At 40.5% G+C, this 13230-nt stretch overlaps 1 protein-coding gene across 3 annotated transcripts in view; it reads right to left on the bottom strand.

The window, feature by feature from the left end:
• far1 (fatty acyl CoA reductase 1) overlaps positions 1-13230 on the bottom strand; it is a 114225-nt gene that overhangs the window by 29700 nt on the left and 71295 nt on the right. For 2 of the 3 annotated variants that reach the window (XM_052029077.1, XM_052029078.1), the window contains exons 6-9: positions 8341-8385; positions 6554-6681; positions 5534-5601; positions 3275-3446 (exon numbers count right to left, since the gene is read on the bottom strand). In XM_052029077.1, coding sequence (XP_051885037.1) covers positions 3275-3446; positions 5534-5601; positions 6554-6681; positions 8341-8385 — 413 coding nt within the window. The remainder of the gene's footprint in view (positions 1-3274; positions 3447-5533; positions 5602-6553; positions 6682-8340; positions 8386-13230) is intronic. The other variant, XM_052029079.1, reaches the window with a different exon arrangement.

The following is a 13230-nucleotide window of genomic DNA, read 5'->3' as shown; positions in this document are numbered from 1 at the left end:
AACACTGAATCAGGCTCAGTGTGTTTCTTTTGTTGCTGGTTCGTGACACTTTCAATGAGCATTACTGATGCAAGACACTTCAGCTGAAAAAGCCTCCAAAGACACATGTTTATTCAGTAATGTGTTGCATTCCATTCCCATGCCCCTTTACCATCCCCACATGACTACGCTGAGAACAACAGGATCAAACAAAACTAATTAAGATCAAGCCTCGGTTTATTTTGGAAAAAAGGGACAACAATTTTAAGAATGCATAGAATATACTTGAGATACAACCTAGCGATAAAGCACGCTCAGAGGGAAAGGAATGCAGATTATATCAATCTGGGGTTGGGGTTGCTGTGGAAACAAACTTAATCACAAAATGTCTTAGAATATCACCCCTGCCCCATCCAACCACAAAATAAGGCACCAACTTTAAACATTTCTTGTGTCACTCTTATAAATCTCTCATTTGGCTGCCTAATGTTATCTGTCAATTTTAACACAATACTTGCCCTCCAGAGAATAATCGCTTGATGTGTTGCCTGTACCTTTCTTCCTGCCCACTCACATCCCTGCACCTTTCTCAACTCAACAGCAGTTCCCAAGAGCTCCGAAGCTGATTTGTATACTACTCAACATCTTTCACCCAAGACGCAAAAGCCACTTTAGCCCATATAATACAATCTCCCTCAAAAACCATATCCAGAGTTAAAATTTACAGTCACCTCCTCCTTCTTCCCAAGGAAGGAGTCAGGCTGATTTCAGGATACACTCTGCTCACCTCACCGCAACCTTTCCTCAAACTGCAGTTATCTGACCTTTATACTTCAGTTACAGACAAACCCAGTCGACAAATCAACAGCTGCTAAACATTTTCCTCTTGGCCTTCTTCTTAGGGAGTGAATTCAAGAGTCTGTCAACTTGTCTATGACAACTTTAAGATGAATGAGTCCAAGTGTATTGATCCTGTGAACATTCAGAAGATTGGAGTATGACACGAGCCATCTTAAATGGTGTTAGCAATGAGCACTGGTTTTAAACAAGCTAAGCTAAAGCATACTTCTCACTACAAGCCACCCCACATTACCGGGGTTTACTTTCCTAGAGAAAGGTCCACATCGCAAAGCTGTGTCATCTGCGCCTGCATCAAAAAATCAGAATTGGGGAAAAAAATCGTGTTGATTTATTTACGTTTTTTTTAAAACCCATACAAATTCCATGAGAGGAAATTTTATTCCATATCTTGAATTTTTGGGAAGTGCTTTGCAAATTTTGTAAGGGTGAATTTAACAGCCTTAAAGTGGGGGTCACTTGTATTCACTTAACAAAAAAGTTCTTGCTTACAAGGAATGAATCAAACAATATGATTGGCGGGGCTTTCATTGTAGACAATAGTTCAGTTGAGGTGCTAACAGAATTAAAATGCATTGTCCAATTAATTAGTTTTACTCGTGGCCTCCCTTGATTCACAGCTCACGTTAACCAATTTACTATTTGTGGAATCACGCTATGCATGTCATATGATATGACAAACAAAAGTGAATGCAGAAGGAGCTAAACAGGTTTGCTCTTTCCTCTGAGGGGGCTGTATCAATTCCAGAGCCATATTTTGAACACTACATTTGAACTCTACATTTCTTGATTGTTCCTTGATACTTTTAAAACATTTTTTTAAAAACACCTTTCTTCCCTATACCCCCCCCACCCCCTATCCCTCACACCCTCTGAAATTGAGAGTAATTTTATCCAAGTAGTCAGGTGCAAGACTTAATTTCAGGCATTTAATACTTCCCAGCTGTTTGAAGAAGTCTAGAGTAGCTGGTTCTTGGATCTATCCTCTCCGAACTAAGCACCAGCTAAGGACTTCCCAAAGTCACCTTGAGTGTGTGACTGAGATGGGGAGAGAGGAGGGTGCTGTTGGAGGCAAGGGCTCACGACTTGGGGAATTTCAGGGTGATACAAGGGCCCAAAACTTGGCATTCCATTACACTGCTTATACAAATGCAAGACGAAGATACCAAGTTTTGCGATTAAGATTAGTGCACCATTTTACAAAAAAAACACATGCGTAAAGTTAAATAGCTTCAAGAACAGTGTCACCAAAGCCAGCTCCCAAAATACTGCCAATACAAAGGCTATTCTCCGTTGAGCTATTCTTACCGGGGTTTGTGACCGGTCAGCATGAGAAAAGCATCATAAAACAATGCAGGTACTGTATGACTGACAGCAATCCAATACTGATGCAAAATAGGATTGGAACGCAGGTTTACATTTGGGCGTCTCATTGCCCGTTCTAAAGGATTCATCTTGAAGGACAAATTTACATGATATTCTGCAGAGAAAATAAGTATTACTGTAGTTTTTAACAAAAGCATACCAGATGCTAGTGGGATAGTAGAGGTTTAAAAGGAAAATTCCAGCCTTCAAAGTCATAAAACATTGCTCCATTTCAAGTAAAACTCGGTGCTATAAGTGAAAACAGAAAATGCTCTGAACATTCAGCATCTGTGGAAAGAGAAACAGAACACTTCAGGTTCAAGACCATCAGAAATCCAAAGCATTAACTCTGTCCCTCTCCACAGATGCTGCCTGACCTGCTGAGTGTTCCCTGCATTTTCTGCTTTTATTTCACATTTCCAGCATATCTGCAGATTTTCCATTTTCAGTCCTGGAAATGTGGACTTTTCACTCACAGATTAGTTGCATCAGGTTAGTTGCCATCGTTACCCTTCAATTTAGATCCACTGGGTGATGGCAAAATAGTCTTTTGTTACATTGCAAATGAACTTTCTGGGCATTTATGATGACCCAAGTCTCTAGTGAAAGTTAAATTAAAGATACAAGTCCTTCTTGCCCGTCCATGGAACACTTTAATCGAATGCTTAATCAAACGGAAGACCCTTCCCTTCCACAGATGCCTTCTTCGTCACCCTGCCCCAACTGTCCCCATTCCCAAACTGGAGTTTGCAGAATGCTTGTGGACCGATACTTTGAAGCTGGAAGACTTCCTTTAAATGCGTTAACAAATCTTCAACATTTCTAAGTTTCAGCAATTTCAAGATTAGCTTCAATGAGAGCAATTACTGGTGTGCTATTCTTACATCATCCTTTCAGAGTGTGACACACCAGATTGCCAATTAGTATTTACAGTTGCTGTAATCAAGCACCCAATTGCTGAGGTCCTTTGCACATTAAATGGCCAGGGGAAGACTATAAATTGAGGGCTGAGAATTAGAGTACATATTTATTGATTCAGTTAAGCATACAGGATAAAGCTAGCCACCATTACCTTGGTTTTCTTCCAGTAAGCCTGAGGTAGACATCATACAGGAATGCTGGGGCCTTATGGCTTACAGCAATCCAGTACTGATAGATCAAGTGATTGGAGGTTAGATTTACATTGGGCCGCCTGAAGGCCTGCTCGAGAGGATTCCTCTTGAAAGTGGATATTACATGGTATTCTGAGGAAGAAAAGTTGTACGAAAGTATGTTGATATTCAGCATCTACTCAAAACCTCAAGCAAGGTCAACAAGGATTATGGGGTGTAAAGGAAGCATCAGAACCACTGCACAAACTGTCTTTGGTCATCACAAGTGGCACTGCCAGAAATTAGCAATGCAATGTTACAGGGCAGTCAACAGAAAGCCCAAGCTTTGCCATTCACTAAACAATTGGCATTCCTGATCCACTATGATGGAAGATTGATGAGGATTATAACTAATTAAACAGTGCCAATTTACTCGGTTCTGGCTGTATTACCACTTGATTTATGTTCAGCTGGGAAACTAAACATCTGACCAAAACAGAATTAAGCAGCTCTCTCTTTGAAAATATCAGGTCCAGAATTTGATTCTTTCCAAAAAAAAACTCTGCAATGCCAAAGTGACTACCTAATATGGAAGTGAAAGGGTATTTCAAAATTCCAGCACACCCACCACCATAGGAAAGGAAGCTAGATGTCTGCACCAACCACACACCCAATTGTAACACATCTTTGACACGTAATCCTGTCAGCTGCAGAATGACCACAATAAAATGAAACTGTAGCAGTGGTATACAAAGGCCATATTAAGACATTGGAGGTGCCTTTCAAAGTTGGCTTTATGCATTGTATATGAGCTACAAAGGGAACCTACTTACTGACTGGTTATTCTTCCTGGTTACTTAAGAGGTGAAACTGATCTTTACTAATAATACAGAACAAGCAAATAATGAATCAGCATTTTTAAGAGTACACTAAACCTTTGTTGGCAAAGTGCTACTGGTGTAGACCAATATTACACTCATTACTTTCATTGTGTTACACTGTAGTAAAAATATTAAGATGCAAATCTGCATTGATAAAAGAAACTGGACAAGTCTTTTTTATTTTATGTATACACAGAGTTGATGTTTTACTCCTTTAACAGCCAACTTGTGTATTAATTATAAAACACACTGGCTTTTCGCTTTGAGACACTTTAAGCTGTATACAAAACATTTTGGAATTGCATTAGACCAACGTTACCAATAATCTGAAGTGATACAAGACCAACTTTCACCTCCAAATATAAATGGAAACACCTAAACTCAGAATTTTTTTTGAAAAGATGAGCTTATTGAAAGGACTTAACAGCAAAATATCCAGTTAAGTACAATGTTCATTTGAAATCCAGTGTTCCCAGTTTGACAACACTCATTTCAAACCCACTCTGCTTGCACAAATTATTTTTAACTATGCAGTTTACTAAAGAGAGACAAAAGGCATTTAATTTGGAAGATAAGGGGAGGTTAGGATCTAATGGGGTTACCACCTTTTGAGAAAATTGAAATTAAATGGAGTTAAGAAGATTACAACTTTTGCTACAAAGGAATTAGCAGCTACTTTATTCCTGGACCATTTAGGATTGCTTTGGAACACAGATTTAGCTCTATGAATTTGGAAAAGCAGCATGGGAAGATCACGTGAAAGAAAATGTCACCTAAAAAAAACTTATAGTGTACACTAAAGGAGAAGAGCTTCAAGACAAAGTCATCAAACTAAAAGCGATACAACTCACAAAAGACTACTTTGAGATACCATTGGCCCACAAGAAAATAAATTTGAGAGATTTTCCGGGCCAAAATTGGTTATGTGGAAGAAATTTGAAACTTAATATTTTCATTACTCACTGAATATTAAGAACACATTGTACTTTTCAACCCCATTATATTACCTAAGCTGTAGTGGTGACTTTCTTTTCTGTACAGGCAGCAGTGCCATGCAGGCAATTAGCCAGAAGACGACTGGGCCATCAAATGATCTCCATGTGTAATTTAACTCCATGGGTCACGAAACTGCAAGAGGCTTCAAAATCATGCAGGAAAACTACCCATGCAAAAGGACCACAACATGTACACTTTTAGGTATCTCCCTTGGCTTTATTTTGATCAGAAAAATTCAGATCACTGCTATATGCAGTTGATTATTCCAATGCTACATTTCACCATTTACCACAAAACAAGGATTATAGTAAATTAAAATGCAAGCAGTTAACGTTTAGGCAAACAGTAAGTTATGTTTCCTACCAACTTCACCCCAGTGGAAAGGATTGGTGCCACCTGTAGTACAGTTGTAAACCAATATATTTCTTGGCCTAAAGGGTAAAATTAAAACACTTAGTACTTCAAATGCAGCAAAAACAGTTCTGCAAAAAAAAAGTTTTTGTAAGTCATAAGCAAAACAGCACTCATCTGAAACCTTACCGAACCCTAGAAAGGTTTGTGGGAAGGGACAGCCAAAGGCTTTGTGAAACTTCCATCTGGAAGCAGCAATTCTATGATACGTTTACATTGCTGAAGGAATGGTACATTTTATCAAATAGGAGTTCTAGGATGCATGAAGGATTTTACCCTGAACTTCTTAGTGGCTGCTGTAAACATTTAACAAACACTGTAATAATAACATAATCAAAGACCCCTCCCACCCCATTCTCTCTCTCTTCTCCCCCCTTCCATCAGGCAGAAGATACAAAAGCTTGAAAACGCATCCCACCAGGCTCAAGGACGGCTTCTATCCGGTTGTTATAAGACTCTTGAACAGATCTCTTGTACAGTATAGATGAACTCTTGATCTCACAATCTACCTCGTCATGGCTTGCATTTTGTCTGCCTGTACTGCACTCTCTCTGTAACTATAACACTATATTCTGCATGGAGTTTTGTTTTCTCCTTTTGTACTACCTTGTTGTACTTATGTATGGAATGATCTGTCTGGATGGCACGCAAAACAAAGCTTTTCACTTTATCTTGGCACGTGACAATAATAAACTAATTACCAATTAGTAGACAGGGACAAAATCTAAATAAAGTTGGAATGTAAAACTTTATCTCAAGGGGGCTGGAAAACTAAGCTTTTTAAACTACACCTGATCGACAGCTTCTCCGCACCTGTCAACCCTTTGTCTCAGAGGTCACATCTTAATCTTCTCCACTCGAGTATCAGCCAATCTTATTCTGCTCTCGCAGGCCACCCTTCCATTGAGTACTCCCTGAAGAATTCCTTGCCCCGTTAAGTGTACATTAGCCTCTTAAATTTAGAGGAGTCACCTGCTGTACCTATGAACTCCCGAGTACCATGCAGCTGCCAGAGTCATGTTTATAACCACATCCACTGGGATCAGGTCAGCCACAGCACTGTTCGCTGCTCTCATTGTGCGTAGGATTCCTTTACCAGCCTGCAAGATGAACCAAATAGATATGGGAGAGGACAAACAACACCCAATTCAGAAGTTCATTGACAATAACATTACAATTCACAACAGTAAATGACGACAGCAGACTGGAGCTGTAAGAAATAGGAGGAGTCAGCCATCTGGCCCGTCGAGCCTGTTCTGCCATTCAATGATCATGGCCGATCTGGCCGTGGACTCAGATCCACCGACTTGCCTTTTCCCCATAATCCTTAATTCCCCTACTATGCAAAAATCGATCTAACTGTGTCTTAAATATATTTAATGAGGTAGCCTCTACTGCTTCCCTGGGCAGAGAATTTCAGAGATTCACTACTTTCTGAGAAAAGCAGTTGCTCCTCACCTCCATCCTAAATCTACCCCCATCGGATCTTGAGCCTACGTCCCCTAGTTCTAATCTCACTTACCAGTGAGACCAGAGTTTACAGCTGAAAGCTGTCTTCCTGCAAAAAAATTTCAAGTGCTTAAATAACAAATGCTGTCCTTGCAAGTAAAATGCAAATTGGTGGTTCCACACAATTCCTTGGAAGATAAGGCTCTGTGGTGGAAGCACACAAGTACAACATTTACTCTTGGATTCTAGGTTAAAACTTACTGTCTGAGATTAAATATAATGGTAACACACAAAAAAGCCTCTCAGGTCAAACAAATTGAATTTTGACAGCTCACCAAGGGCTGCATTAGAAGTATTTTGAATGTTTCTGTTTGAAAGAAAAGCAAAACTTATGAAAGTTTAGACTATTTTTTGCTGCAACAAACAAGATGCGGAGGAACTCCGTGGGTCAGGCAGCATCCCTGGAGTAAAATGGACAGATGAAGGGTCTCAACCGAAAACGCCGACTGTCCACTTCCCTCCACAGATGCTGCCTGACCTACCGAGTTCCTCCATTATTTTGTTTGTTGTTTCAGATGCCAGCACCTGCAGTTGTGTGTCCTCACTGGATGACTTTTCCCTTTGCCACTGGTCCGATCCTGCTAGGACAACATAGACCAAGCAAGACCAATTAATGCTCAATGCCTGTGGTCAGGCTGAAGTTACTCCCCAGCCCAAGCTGCATCGAGCGTCCCAAAAAGGAAACTCTGGGACAAAGAACAGTAGGCAATTGCTGACATACAACAGCAGTATGGCAGCACCTGAAAAACTGCTCCAATTAAACGTGTAGAGAACATACATTAGGAAAACAGAGTGGGAAACCTGCCTAATATACATATAGAAATACACTTGGCCAAAATAATTTCATAATTAAACTGACAATGTCCAAGTTTAATTGGCATGCTATTATTAATTTTATATTCCACTGGAGTTAACCTCAGTCAAACTTCCCCAGCATTTCTTCATGTCATTTGGTTTCTCAAACATAGTGCAACTCTTACGGGATACTAACATGTCGTCTCACAAAACCCTTCAGACCTTGTACGACGGCAAATAGATTATAACGGGCAAGTTCTGGTGATCAGCATGAGGCAATCCTAGCAATGTAGCTGATGTACTGCAATGGATATCACATAGCAGCATTAGCTAATAGGGTATTGGGTTATAGAAGATGAGGACTTCATTTTGCAACTAAACACAATGCTGAGGATTGTGTGCTTGATGTATCCAATCTGAGTACCTAAGAACCGATGTAACCTTATATTACTTACGGCAATGAAGAGCCCACTTGGTCCATTGAAGTTGTCAATCCAGCCCTGGTCGCAGAAGACAGAAGATAAATTGGAAAAAACAGATACTTAACAATGACATTAATTATCTTCTAAAATACTGATCAATAAAAACATAAAACCAGAATAAAAATATTAGTAAAGGTGACAATGACAACTACTGGATTGGTACAGAAACCCATTTTATTCACTACAGGCTGCCCTCAGATAATCAACAGGTTGTGTTTCTACAGACATCCACAAGTTGATTTCGTCTGTAAGTCAGAAAATACACAAAAAAAAAATCACTCAATATGGTAACCGTACCTCCACAAGATTGCAATGAATGACATCAAAAGCAAACAAGACTTTCAAGAAAGAGCAATTACTAAAACCGCAGAGAGCTGTGGATTCAGCCCAGTACATCACGGGCACATCCCTCCCCACCATCGGGAGTATCTATAGGAGGCGCTGCCTCAAGAAAGCAATGTCCATCATCAAAGATCCCCACCATCCGGGCTGTGCCATCTTCTTGTAGTTACCATCGGGCAGGAGGCACAGAAGCCTGAGGTCCCACACCACCAGGTTCAAGAACAGCTACTTCCTTTCAACTATTCGGTTCTTGAACCAACCAGCACAACCCCAATCACTACAGTTTAGCAACACTATGACCACTTTAATCACTTTGCACTAAAATAGACTTTGCTTTTTGTGTCCTAATTGTGTTCTTGTAAAAATTGTGTATAATTTATGTTTTTCTTGTGAATGCTGCTTATATGATGCTCCTTGCCTGTGATGCTGCTGCAAGTAAGTTTTTCATTGCACCTGTGCATCTGACAATAAATTTGACTTCGACTTTGAGAAGAAACTAGTTCTGCTGTTCGTAAGAACGAATGTATGTACATATGTTGGACTTCTGAATTTACTATTATAGGAGCTCACTCATATGTATGGGTGTCCATACGTTGGGTGTTCATAACCCAGGGATGGCCTTGTAATGTCCTTCATGCAACAAATTCCCCAATCTTACCCCACCTGGGTTCTGAGACTCCAGACCCAACAAATAGTTGATTCTTAACACCACTCCGAAATTGTCCAAGCAAGGAACACTGTTCAAGAGGAATTTAGGGATGGACATTAAGTATAGATCCTGCTGGCAGCATTCACACCCCATGAAGAATTAAAACAAGAACACAAAAGAATACTAGTACTACAGGAAAGTGAACATCAATTGAGTGGTGAAACACCACATCATCAGAAAGGGGCATTTAGATCACAACAAGCACTCACAAATCTACATGGTGCTAATAAACAAGGGAAACCAGTCAATAGGTAGCTATGGACCAACAAGAGGAACCAAGTTAGTTAAATGACCTACAGTGCCATCTGAACTATTAGACTCCACTAAACTCTGGCAACATGCCAGAAATGCACCACAAAATGCACACATTAGATGCGTGGACCACACCATTCAGCAACCTGGCCAACCAAGCCCAGACAACTCTCACTCTCGGGATTTTGTGGAGCCGGATGTTTAGAAATGACAGCTCAACTGCTTCATTAGTAATCAAATCCTAAATCTAATGCCAAGAACTATGCCAAACTGAAGCTTCAGATGTGTGTGTATTTATGGGAACACAATACGAGACAAGAGAAGCGTGACAGTTTACACACAAATGTGAAGGATCCTCACTTTGTCTGGCACCTCCCAATTTTCTTAACTGGCAGGCTTGGCAGCCATGATCTCAGCTGTTGTGACCAATAAGCTCTGGGAATGCTCCTTCTCCACTTGTCTACCTCTCCCTTTTTTAGGAAGCTCCTTAACATCTACCTCTTTGACCACGTACGTGGTTACCTACTCAAGTAGGGGTTAGTTACTTGGATCCTGAGCTTCCTCTGCGATTCAATAAGATCAAGGCCAATCTGATGCCTCGCACACTTTCCCATCAGATTGCGATATCCTTTGATTTTCTTAGTCTCCAAATATTGATCAGTCACATTCTTCAATGTAATCAAATACTGGCAATCCTCGGACCCGAGGTAATGACATGCTTAAGATTTACAGTCTTCTCTACGAAGAAATTTCTCCACATCTCAATTCTAAGTGGCTGATCCTTTTATCATGGGACTATGCCCCCTAACTTTCCAGTTGGACGAAATGGCTTCTTAACATCTATCCTTCATAACCATGTAGACACCACGGCCAAGAAAGCTCACCAGCGCCTGTACCTCTTCAGGAGGCTAAAGAAATTCAGCATGCCCTGTCGACCCTGTTACGGACTCAGTGAAAGTCCCTTTAAGATAGAGAGTGTGTGTGTATGTGTGTGTGGGGCGTGCTTACGTCAATAGAAGATAAAGGACGTAATGACGTTGTTGAAGAAGTCAGAAGAAGAAGAAGAAGGAGACAGAGAGAAGGGAGAGAGACACCAGCCTGCTTGTTTTCTCTATCGATGGATGAGAAATAATAACTGTGTTTGCCACTGAAATCCATGTATGGAAGTTGGAAGTAATCCGGTGGAGTTCACTTTGTTGCTGACCTGTAGAAGGAAACAGGTATTTGTGTGTGGACGACCACGATTCGGATGCTTTTCGGGGTGAGGAAGTCACTACCGAGTAAACACTGAAGTGTCGTTTGGGTTCCATCGTGGAACATTTGGATTTCGTATGTACTCTCTCTATGTTTTTCTACATCTACATCTTATCTTCAGACAACGGTGGTTGTTGAAGAAGCCCTTGCTCATGTTTCACCTTATGGCTTGCGGAACGGAACTTTAAGAACCATTCCGGAACTGGAGTTTGGACTTTGTCACACACACACACGAAGAGTTAGTTTTGGGGTTAACGTTCGAGGTTTAAACATTCTTGAATTCTAACATACTAACATTTTTTTAACTTTATTTTACGTATTATTATAAGTAGTGATTAATAAAATAGTTTTTAACACTGAATCATGCTCAGTGTGTTTCTTTTGTTGCTGGTTTGTGACAAAATTGGGGCTCGTCCGGATAGTTCCCAAGGTTAACGAGATTCGTCCAGGATAGTTCCCAGGTTAACGAGTGTCGTCTGGGATTGTACCCCAGATTGACGAGATTTGTTCGAGATTCAATCCAAAAGATTTTTGAGGGAGGTCTGATAAATTCTTTTTAATTGGCTTGTGTGTGTGGAAACCAGCAGCAATGGATATTAAGGCATTTTTGGAGTCACCAACCCAAAAGGGATTGGAGGTGGCGAAAAAGGATGATTTGATAAAGATTGCTACAAGGCTAAACCTTACAGAAGTAAAGCAGTCTATGAGAAAGGCAGATATTCAGAGATTGATAGCTGGCCATTATGTGGAAAAGAAGGTGTTTGAGAAGGAAGTGTTAAAACAGTTTCCTGGCAGTGAAATAGCAATTTCTGAGGCACAGGTGCAGCTGGCAAAGATAGAGGCTGAACGAGAGCAAACCCAGTTAAAGATAGAAGCTGAACGAGAACAGAAGAAATTAGAAGCTGAACGAGAACAAAAGAGATTAGAGGCTGAACGAGAACAGAAGAAATTAGAGGCCGAACAAGAGGAAAAGAGATTAGACGCTGAACGAGAGCAAACCCAGTTAAAGTTAGAGGCCGAACAAAAGCTAACTCAGATGAAGTTAGAGGCTGAACGGGAACGGGAACTAATTCGGTTAAAGTTTGAGGCAGAGGAGAAGGAAAAACAGAGGCAGCATGAGTTACAAATGAAGCGTAGGAGTTTGGAATCTGATTCTGAAGATGGTTTTTCAGCCAGCAGGGAGGTTCGATTAGTCCCTCCGTTTGAAGAAGATCAGGTTGATCAGTATTTCCAACATTTTGAAAAGGTTGCTGTGAGTTCAAACTGGCCAAGGAAAGGATGGGCTCTTATGGTACAGAGTGTGATTAAAGGTAAAGCTCAAAAAGCTTATTCTGCTTTGTCTGCTGAGGATGCAGCTGATTATACCAAGGTAAAACAAGCTATATTGAAGGCCTATGAATTGGTCCCTGAGGCTTATAGACAAAAATTCAGAGACTTGAGGAAATCTGCAGATCAGACTTATATGGAATTTGCCAATGGAAAGAGAATATGTTTTGAACGATGGTGCCTGGCTAAAAATGTAGATGGGGATTATGATAAATTGACAGAATTGATACTAGTGGAAGACTTTAAAAGATGTGTTCCAGCTGAATTAACAACATATTTAAATGAAAAGGCAGTGGAAACTTTACAAGAAACTGCTAGGTTGGCAGATGATTATGCTTTAACCCATAAATCCAAATGGGGACAACCTAAAACCTTTCAAAAGAGTTACAAAGACAATCCAGGTAAACCAGAGATTAAATTGGGAGGTAATCAAAAAGGAAAAGATGAAAAGAAGCCAGGGCTGGAGAAACCTGTTGAGCGTACTTGTTATTACTGTAGGAAACCTGGCCACGTGATATCTAATTGTGCCCTTTTGAAGAAAAAGAAGGAAGCTGGGCCCAATGCTTGCTTTCAGGCAATTAAAAATCAAAAAGGTTTAGGAGATGCTGTTAAAGATCAGTCCTTGCAAGAGGGAAAAGCGGAAAAGTTGGAGGAGGTGAGAAAGGAATTCCGTTCGTATGTATCAGAGGGTTTTGTTTCACTGAATGATGAGTCACCCCAGGTGCCAGTGAAAATTCTTAGAGATACTGGGGCTAGTCAATCTCTCTTGCTGGACAGTGTTTTAAATTTTGGTGAAGAAAGTGACACTGGTGAAGTAAATCTAGTACGAGGCGTTACAGGTGAGACCATGTCTGTCCCTTTTCACAGGGTGATTTTAAAGTCAAAGTTCGTAGAAGGACCAGTTGAGATAGGGATAAGACCTAGTTTGCCAGTGGAAGGAGTTTCTTTGTTATTGGGAAATGACCTTGCAAATGGAGAAA

Source organism: Pristis pectinata, chromosome 14 (genome assembly GCF_009764475.1).
Source record: "Pristis pectinata isolate sPriPec2 chromosome 14, sPriPec2.1.pri, whole genome shotgun sequence".
In the NCBI taxonomy this organism is placed as follows: Eukaryota; Metazoa; Chordata; class Chondrichthyes; order Rhinopristiformes; family Pristidae; genus Pristis; species Pristis pectinata.
The sequence above is the reverse complement of the archived record's forward strand: the minus strand, read 5'-3'. Positions and strand labels throughout refer to the sequence as shown.